Raw genomic sequence first — 9,459 nt, 5'->3', positions numbered from 1 at the left:
TGCTATGTAGCCCAGGCTGGCTCAGAGCCTCCTGCCTCGGCTGATCTACCTCCCATCTACTGTGTACTGTTTGCCTAGCTTCACTACCTGTGTGGTAAGAAGCAGGGTGAGGGCAGCTGTGGTGGAGAACCCAGGTTTGCAGTGTGAAGCCTCTCCACCAGCTTGCAGCTGGTCAGGTTCACTGCTGTGTGCTGGAAGCTCAACCCCCCCCTCTGTGGCACGGGAAGACTGGCTGGTATGTGGTTCTAAAGACTGCAGGTGGCTTCTGTACACGGCTGCTAGATAATACTATTGAAACTGGGAGATGTCAGGTGAGAAGGTCGTTATGGGTCCTGCTTTACAGAAGAGCAAGGTGAACGCAATGCTGGGCACATGCCACAGCCCTGGCTGCCCTCGATCCTCACCAGGGCTCAGGTCTGGAGCCCTGTCCACCTCTTCAAGGACAAGGATTCCCTTGGTGCCTTCCCAAGTCCTTAGCAGCAAGCAAATGGTACAAGATTGTTTTTGCTAATAATGTAGAGTAACACCTACTTATTTCTTAAAATATTTATTATACATGCTGTATTCATGGAAAATCCAGGAGCCTGAAGGGACTCAAGTCAGAACTGACAGCCACATTCAGCATGGAGAGGGTTAGGCCAACACCCTCTTTTCCTTCTAGGTCAGCATCATCTTCTTGATTTCGGCAATCGCTTTCCCTGGATTCAGACCCTGGAGGAAAGAGAAGAGCGTCAGTACCAGGTGTGATGGAAGGAAACAAGGCAGCTGAGACCCTTCCGGGGGCGGGGGGGGGGGGCGATATGCAGATTCAAACTCTCAAAAGCCAACAAACTCAGAGAGGAAAGCCCTGCCCCAGGGTTCTGCTGCGCTGACTTCAGCAGGCAAACACACCCGTGGCAGGCAGCATTCTGACCCAGGGTGGTGTTTCTTCTAGGACCACAGACCAAGGTCAGTATTCAACAGAAACCTCTACTGCTGTCAGTAAATTGCCGACTGCAGAGACTATATTCTTTCTCTCTCTTTTTTAATATATAATTTATTTTTTATATTTATTGGTGTTTGGCCTGCACATATGTCTGTGTGTGGATGTTGAATCCCTTGGAACTGGAGTTTCAGTTAGCTATGACTTGCCCTGTGGGAACTGAACCTGGGTCCTCTGGAAAAGCAGCCTGTGCTTGTAACTGCTGAGCCTTCTCTCCAGCCCTGAAACTATATACTCTCAAACGCACGGGAAGAAACAACTCTGGGGAACACTTCCCATCTTCAGTCTGACTGGTCAATACCAGCAGCCCTGGCTAGAGAGCATGGCCCCATGAAAACATCTGTTTTCAGTACTGATAAGTACCCTAAGTGCAGGCTTGCAAAAGCTGGGCGGGAAATGTCAGGTACATAGCAAAATTAGAGTTATCTGAGGTTGGGGAAGGGCCCTCTCATGTTAGAGGAATAACCCAGAAATTAAAGTACTAAAGAAAGAAGGGGGGGTGGGGAGATGAAAATAACCTGAGAGGCAGAAGAGGCTCGTCACATTCCCAGTACAGAATGGTCTCCAAAGTACAGAGGTGAAAAGGTACAGAGAGGTGTGGCACAAGAAAGGCAGGACCTGTGTGCTACGCAGCTGGCCTAACAGCACAGAGCCACACCCTCCTGCACAGCCATAACCTGTCCGGACGTGGGTCTGAAAGACTTGCTGAGAGGCTGGCCCTTCTAGCAGAGGTCTCCAAGATGTTCTGAAAATCTCAGCTAAGTGTCACTGCTAAGCGGCTCCCCTCCAGCTTCCTATCTTGCTGCTCAGGGCCTGCCTCAAGGGCAGCCAGGGTCATACCTCATAGCTCTTCATGCCCAGCGGCCAAGGCTGATAGGTGCATGGTGGCACCAGATGAGAAGGCAACCAATGTACAGGAGTTCTCTCAGAAATGGGAGCTGGGCAGTGGTGGTGTACACTTGTAACCCCAGCACTCAGGAGGCCGAGGTGAGAGGATCTCCGTGAATTAAAGGCCAGACTGGACTACTGAGAGAGTTCCAGAAAAGCCAGAGCTATACAGAGAAACCCTGTCTGGAAAAGCCAAAAACCCAACCAACCAAATAAGACAAAACAAGAAAAGAAATGAGAAGAGAGGGTGAAGATGAGGGAGGCGGAAGCTCTGAGTCCCACAGCAGCTCTCCAGAGAAGAGAGACCTGTGGCACTGGCTGAAGCAGATTGGTGGCCAGAGCTGTGACATGAGCTGAGGGAGCCTGGCTCCCACAGCATTGTCTTCCAGTTCCTGAGCCATTCCAACTGAGACAACAGGCACTCCAGTCCCTGTCTGTCTCAGGTTGACCGTCCACTCCTGCCCGTACCTTGGGGCAGGCCTTTGTACAGTTCATGATGGTGTGGCATCGGTAGAGAGAGAAAGGGTCCTGTAGCTTGGCCAGGCGCTCCTCTTTGAACTCATCTCTGGAATCTACCATCCAGCGATAGGCCTGGGAAAGCAGGGCGGGTTAGCTGAGTCAGTGGCCTTGCCATTGCGCTGTAGTTCTTGCCCATCCTGCAGGAAGGATCCTAACCCTGTGTGTCCATGACTGCCATGAGCCTTTGATCCGCCTATGCTTGGTACCTCGGTGCTTAATGATATGGTACTGGGCATCAGCTCATTTCATGTTGTTCCAGGTTCTAATTAGTGAGGGTGGGCTGTGTGCTAAATGCTTTTTCCTCTAGTTACAGTACCTGCCTGTGCTAGAACCTGCAACTGATAAACAGATGCTTTGTTTGAGACAGGGTCTCACTGTATAGCCCTAACTGGCCTGAAACTCAGAGATCTGCCTGCCTCTGCCTCCTGAGTGCTAGATTTATAGGGATTCACTACCATGCCTGGGTTGCTTGTTTTTTAAGGCTAGGTCTAGCCCAGCCTGGCCTTGAATTTATAATCTTCCTGTCCCAACCTCCCAAATGCTAGGGATTACAGACATATTGGGCTACCATACCCATCATGGACAGTTCGTCTATTTTCTGTCAAACAACACATGCCCTGAGGTCAGCGACCTCACGACGGCTTACTACGGAGCCCTGGAACAGTTCCAGCCATGTCACTGAGCCCTGTGTGGTTTGCAACAACTTGGATCCCAGGGAACAAGCAGCATGTCCAGGCACACCTGAGCGCACACGGCAAGGGCCACACTCCTCTGTGGTCACACAGATATTAACGTTCTTTTTAATAAGAAACATGAAGTAGTCTTCTGAGTTGCTTAACACTTTCTGAAAAGCACTGACCACATAAGCAGCTTCCTGGGAATGGACAGGCTTTCTTTGCACTGAGCTGTGCACACCCAACAAAGACAAAATATTTTCTTTCTAAGCAGCTCTAGCCCAGCTTCCCACCTTTTGATGAGCAGCTGCCCCTCAAGATGCTCCTCCCACCTACACAGCCTACAGCCTGGAGATCCACTCACACCTGCTGTACAGTGGGTCCCTCCCCTTGGGGTGGCCCTCCCCACAGAAGGGCACAGCAAGGTGAGGCCCTCAGGTTTGCTGAGAGCCACACAAGCCCAATGCGCTGCATTTCCCCACTGCACGGTGTGGCGCCGGACACTCCTGCAGCAGGCCGCCGCCCTTGAGGACTTCTGGTCACTTGGGTTAGGGGCACCGACCTGCATGAGAACTGCAGGCCCCAGGTACTTGTCCCCATTCCACCAGTAGCTGGGGCAGCTGGTGCTGCAGCAGGCACACAGGATGCATTCATACAATCCGTCCTGTGTGGAGAGAGAGAAGTCTGACACCAGCACGTGGTGGAGGGCCAGCCTACCTGTGTGCTTTCTTGGTGAAATGCCAAGGGTGGTTTATGGCAGTATAACAGATTCCCCAAAAAAGATCTCGTAAAAAAATGCAGGCCTCTGCTGGATCACAGACCAGGGGCCTGAAGTCCAATAATACATGTAGACTGGATAATCAACAACACCTCACTGACTTAAAGGGCCACGAATGAGGAGTTCCCAACCATCGTGCAGTCTGCAGTGAGGGGCACCAAGGCTCCCAGGCAGTCTGTCCAGTGTCTGTCTAGCCGGGCAGTCCTCATGGGGCCAAAATAGAACCCTAAGCTGCCTTCCACATTTCACACACTGAACCTTGAACTCCAGGGAAGGAGGAGGGGTCAACTAGGGCACCTGAGCCCACGTGCTCCTGGCATCGTGTTTGTAGGCCTGTCGCACAGCCTCAAGACTTCTGTGCCTAACAAGTTGGGATTTCTGATTCTGGCAACAAGCAGCAAAGCAGGGGGGTGGGGGTCTGCTTGCACAGGGGCAGCCAAGGGAGAAAGCCCTGATGGAGGCAGATGGCTGGCCGCCTGTACTGGATTTGTGGGGAGAGAGCAGCAACAGTCATTATGCAACAGTAGCGGGATGACCAGAGCACATGTGGCATAAACCAGACGCAGAAGTGGCTCAGCAGCAAACTCATGCTCTGTACATAGGAGGTCTGAGATTACATCCCTAGATGCACACACACAAATGAATGCAAAAAAAAAAATGAAAAGTAATTCACTGTATTTTCAATTATTTGCTACACTGAGTGTCTTAATTTAAGAAATGCCATGCAAATGGCAGAACTCTGGGTCTGTGCAAGCTAGGCAAGACCTACCTCAGCATATAGCCCTGGCTTCATGCTGCTTTGTGTATATGTTCACATATACTTAGTGAGACTCTGCAGCCTGGGTTTGGCCTGGAATTTACTATACAGCTCAGGCTGACCTTGAACTCATGAGAATCCTCCAGGCTCAGACTCCCAAGTGCTAGGATTTTAGGCATGAATCACCATGCCTGGCTCCACGTAGGCATTTAAATGAGGAAAACGTTATTGCTAGGAATTTATGATCAGAGGCCTTCATTTCCTAATAAAGCCACCTCAAGCAATGCTCGCTGGCCATGAGGCACACATGCCTGGCCTGGACTGGAATGTGCAAGACTATGCTGGAAGTAGAGATGATGATGGTCACAGTGCCACCCTCATGAACACTCTCAGCTGTCAGATTCTCATGGACTTGAAGCATCACTAACTGACCGTTCCCATGATGATGGACCAGCGTGCTCTCTGTGACTTTAATGCTTTATGGGGAAGAAGCAGCTAGATGAAAGAATCCATTAAGCACTCACACACTGACACTGGTAACACATGCAGGGTCAGAGTCTGGGGGCACAGAGAGGAAGGAGGTAATTAAAGTGGGCTCTGTCCACCAGCAGAGTCAGTGTGCCTGCCAATCAGAGAGGGAAGGATCTGGAAAGTTGGATGCCGAATTCTCCACTCAAAGTTTCATAGCTCAGGATTTCATAGCTGGGGCTCGGCTGGCAGAGTGCTTATTGTATAAACACAAAACTGTGGGATGACTCCCCAGCAGTGCAGAAACCAGATGTGGCATGCGGGAGGTGGGGGCAGGCAGATAAGCCTGTGCTACAGCCCCATCTCAAAAGAAAAAAAAAAAAAAACTGGCCTAGACCCAAGAACAGCAACTCCAAGAAGCCAGTACCAAGCACAGAGTCAGACTGAGAACAGTTAGGAAGAGACAGCAAGGCTCTACTCCAGTCCTGCCCCCACCACCACACTGCCACAAACAGAACCCCAAGCTTCCCACTGCAGATAAGCGCTCTGCCATTGAGCTCCACCCACAGCCTGGCAACAGTTTTTCCGCTCGGGTCGGATACTCCCCAGTTTCTTTCAGAACACACTAAGTGTTCTGTGTCACCCTCCTGTTCCTGATTTCCAGAAAGCAACCCTGCAAACCATGACAGTAGGTTTAAGTAATGACCAGCTTCTCTCGGTCCTTGATGGACTGCAGATACTGCTGCTTGCCCTCCTGAGACTCGTCCTTCTTCTTCAGATAAGGCTCGATGGATTTGTACTGTGCATAGAAGTTATTCATATCCTGAGGGAAGGAGAGGGGGAAGGAGAAGGGAAAGGAAAGGGGGAGGGAGAGGGATCAGTTTTTGCCAGGGCCTTCAGCTTCCAGCATGCTATTATCTCACTTCACTGAGCATGTTCCCTCTAGGGGAACAAACAGAAACAAAACTCTCAGCGGCGGAGACAGGCAAAGGTTCTAGAAGGGACCATGTCAGTGTTAGCCACACAGCTGGGAAACCTTGTCCACACCAGCTGAAGACATGACAAGTGCAGTCCTTTCTCAAGCCAGGGAAGGTGCCCAGCCAGCAGAGGGAAACTCAGGGCACAGTCAAACTACAGTTGCTTTCCCACTCATCTTCCACATGAATTCTTTGCAGTTATGGCCAAATCCCCCCTTTCTGGGCTGTCCCTATTTCCAAACAAACCCACTAGCTGAGCCTCAGGGTCTCCAGGCATGTCACCTGTCCCTCAGACACTTCACTCACACTCCCCACACTGGTGTGGGCCTGGGAACGGGGTCTCCTAATGTCTCTGGGGATACTGTGGAATTCTCCTTGCCATAAACACAGGGACTGTCTGATCATTCTATCAGGTCCACCAAAGTAGCTTCGAACACCCGGACCTAGCCTGTTCCAAAGACCACATGGCAGGACACCGCCCCTGTAACAGACGGGAGAGCCACAGACTCACAGGGACTAGATCCTTCATCACATACATGTGTGGAAGAGGGTAAATTTTTGACACTTTGCTGAGGTTCATGTCGATCCTGCATGTGCAAGCCAGAGTGTTGTTTCCATTGATGTTCATGGCACAAGAGCCACAGATTCCTGCGAGAGATACCAGGTTACCTCAGGCTTAGTCCTTTCTTCATGGCCATGCTGACCCCCAGCAGTAGTTCCGCTAACACAGGATATGCCTTCTCTCCCTTCTCTTTCCTGCCTAGAACTCAAACTTGAGCCAGGCAAGCTACAGCCGCAGTCCCCCTAAGCCCCCCAGCCAGCTTCTTCATCTTTGTTTATCCCAGGTTTCAAGGCTAGTGAGCAGCTCATCTGGGCAGACAGCGGTACTGCTTCTGTGCTGACTTCTGGTTCCCATCCTACTTCATGTCCTTCCTTGCAGAGTCCTGCCACTCCGCAGGCCCCGCACCCACATGATACGTTCATAGACTCCTAACCACTTTATTATAAGGACACACAACAGCTCTGGTCACAAGCACCATGGCCAGAAATGCCAGCCACTCTTCAGGGCACCCTGTGATTTTGTCTTTTGAGTTTGTTTTTTTTTTAAATCATTATTAAACCGATTTTTACTTAAAATCATATTTTAAAACATTTTACCTTTGTTGTATTATCACTAGCAATTACTTTTCTTCTTTTCCGATTTTAAAAAATATTTTATTTATTATTTATACAGTATTCTGCATGTGTGTGTGCCTGCATGCCAGAAGAGGGCACCAGATCTCAGTATAGCTACCATGTGCATGCTGGGAACTGAACTCAGGACCTTTAGAAGTATATAGCTAGTGCTCTTAACCTCTGAGCCATCTCTCCAGCCCTGATTTTGTTTTTTGAGACTGGGTTTCTCTGTGTAGCCTTGGTTGTCCTGGAGTTCACTCTGTAGACCAGGCTGGCCTCAAACTCACAGAGATCAGCCTGCCTCTGACTCCTAAGTGCTAGGTTAAAGGTGTGCCTCACACAGCCTGGCTTTTCATTCTCTTTTTTGAGACAGGGTTTCACTATGTAGCTTAGAACTCGCAATGTAGACTGGGCTGGCCTTAAGTCTCACAATGATTTGCTTGCCTCTGCCACCCCAGTGCTCCACACCCTCAGCTACATACTTTCAGATACACAGAACAAATCCTATCTGTTGGAGTAGGAAGCTGTCTTCTCACTATCTCAACAGCTCAGCATGAGCACACCACCCCGTGACAAGCCAAGTCTGGGGAAGCCTTAGCCAGAAACTCCCATATCTTGCTAAACAAAGAGCTCACGCTGCAAATGCCAGTGAGCCTGTCCTCACTGGTGCTGGCAAGCTCATGGTGGCTGACAGGAACCATGATTTACAGGAACTTCCAGACAAGCTCCTAAGGGGAAATCAGACCTTGCATCACAGTTCAAACTGTGGAAGTCATATCCCATGAAAATGCTGATGTACAGCAAGGTGTGGAGATCAGAGGGGTCCTGTGTGGATGTGTGCTGTCAACATGGGCATGGCTGTGACAAGGACTGCAATGCCTTAGATGTGTGGAAATGGCAAGGTGAGGCTCAGAGGGATGGCCAAGCCTTCCTTTGGTTTGAATGAGTGTTTATAAATGACTGACCAGCGTAACAACCACAGCTTCCTCTTCTCCAATGACCATGACCTAAGACTGCTCCTCTACAGAGACCTCCTACCCACATTAGCTAACCTCACCCCTGTGCTATACCTAACAAACACGCTGAGGCTCTAGGTTGTGTAGCTGTAGCTGGTGCCCTCCATCAGAGCAAGCACAGCATACCTGGTCCAAGCTTTCATCTACGTGTCTGTGCATCTACCCTTTCGCCGTGTCCTTGTTGCCCAAGTCAGGGCAATCCCTAAAGCTGTACTAGTCACAGCAGCAAGGTCACCTAGCAGTGCTGCAGCTGCTCTCCACAGTCCCCATCAGTGGCAGCCATACCTCTCTGGAGTCAGAACCCCAGTCAAGGTCTAGTGATAATGAAAGCCATGCTTACCTTCTCTACATGATCTTCGGAAAGTCAGAGTGGAATCAATTTCATTCTTAATTTTGATTAAAGCATCCAACACCATAGATCCACACCTGCCAGGGAAAAGAACTCAGCTGCATTTTAAGGTCAGCATCCTTGCTTCACTCCTGTACAATGGTCAGGACACCTGGATGCATGACCCATTTAGCCTCTCATCAGCACCAGAGTTTTATTTTTTCACTTGCTCAAGGGTTTAACTGTTGCATAGTTTTACTTCTTTATTCTTTCTCTCTCTCTCTTTCAGGTAGGGTTTCTCTGTGTAGCCCTAGCTGTTCTGGAACTCACTCTGTAGATCAGACTGGCCTTGAACTCATGGAGATCTGCTTGCCTCTCTCTCCCAAGTGCTGGCACTAAAGGTATGCACTACCATGCCCAACTTTGCTTTGTTATTCCCCCCCCTTTTTTAAATACTGAGGCTTGAACCCAGGTGGCCTTACATAAGCCTGGCAAATGCTAAGCTCTAAGCACCACTGAGCTGTACCTCCAGCCTCCTTCCCACCTTCTTAAGGGAAAATCTTAGACGACTGGTTTTAAGCCTTTTCTTTTTGTGATCCAGGCTAATCTCAAACTGGAGATTGTCCAAACAAACAAAAAACCCCTCAAACCATAAACGCCTGATCTATGAATTCCCCTGGCAGCCTCCAGGTGGAGCATCTGCTGCCTCTCAGGTGCTGCACGGTTCTCATCAGCACTTAGTTCAGGTCAGTTCCTATTTTCCCTGGGGTTTCTGCATCGATGTGGAATTTACTACGACTCTTCACGTTTTCTCTCTCTTTCTTTCCTTTCTTTCCCTTCTTTCCTTCTTTTCTTTCTTTCTTTCTTTCTTTCTTTCTTTCTTTCTTTCTTTCTTT

At 49.7% G+C, this 9,459-nt stretch overlaps 1 protein-coding gene across 1 annotated transcript; it reads right to left on the bottom strand.

Annotated features, from left to right (window-relative positions):
- Positions 1-531: 531 nt before the first annotated feature.
- Sdhb (succinate dehydrogenase complex iron sulfur subunit B) lies at positions 532-8,661 on the bottom strand (the record flags this gene model as incomplete). Its single annotated transcript, XM_055608792.1, is given in 6 exon segments — positions 532-711; positions 2,339-2,461; positions 3,626-3,727; positions 5,773-5,889; positions 6,555-6,691; positions 8,576-8,661. Coding segments are annotated over 6 exon segments (619 nt in total), but the record flags the coding sequence as incomplete, so codon positions are not given.
- Positions 8,662-9,459: the final 798 nt, after the last annotated feature.

The sequence above is a fragment of the Psammomys obesus genome, unplaced genomic scaffold (genome assembly GCF_907164565.1).
Source record: "Psammomys obesus unplaced genomic scaffold, mPsaObe1.curated_primary_1811, whole genome shotgun sequence".
Classification (NCBI taxonomy): Eukaryota; Metazoa; Chordata; class Mammalia; order Rodentia; family Muridae; genus Psammomys; species Psammomys obesus.
Note: the sequence above shows the minus strand (reverse complement) of the source record. Positions and strands in the feature narration are given on the sequence as shown.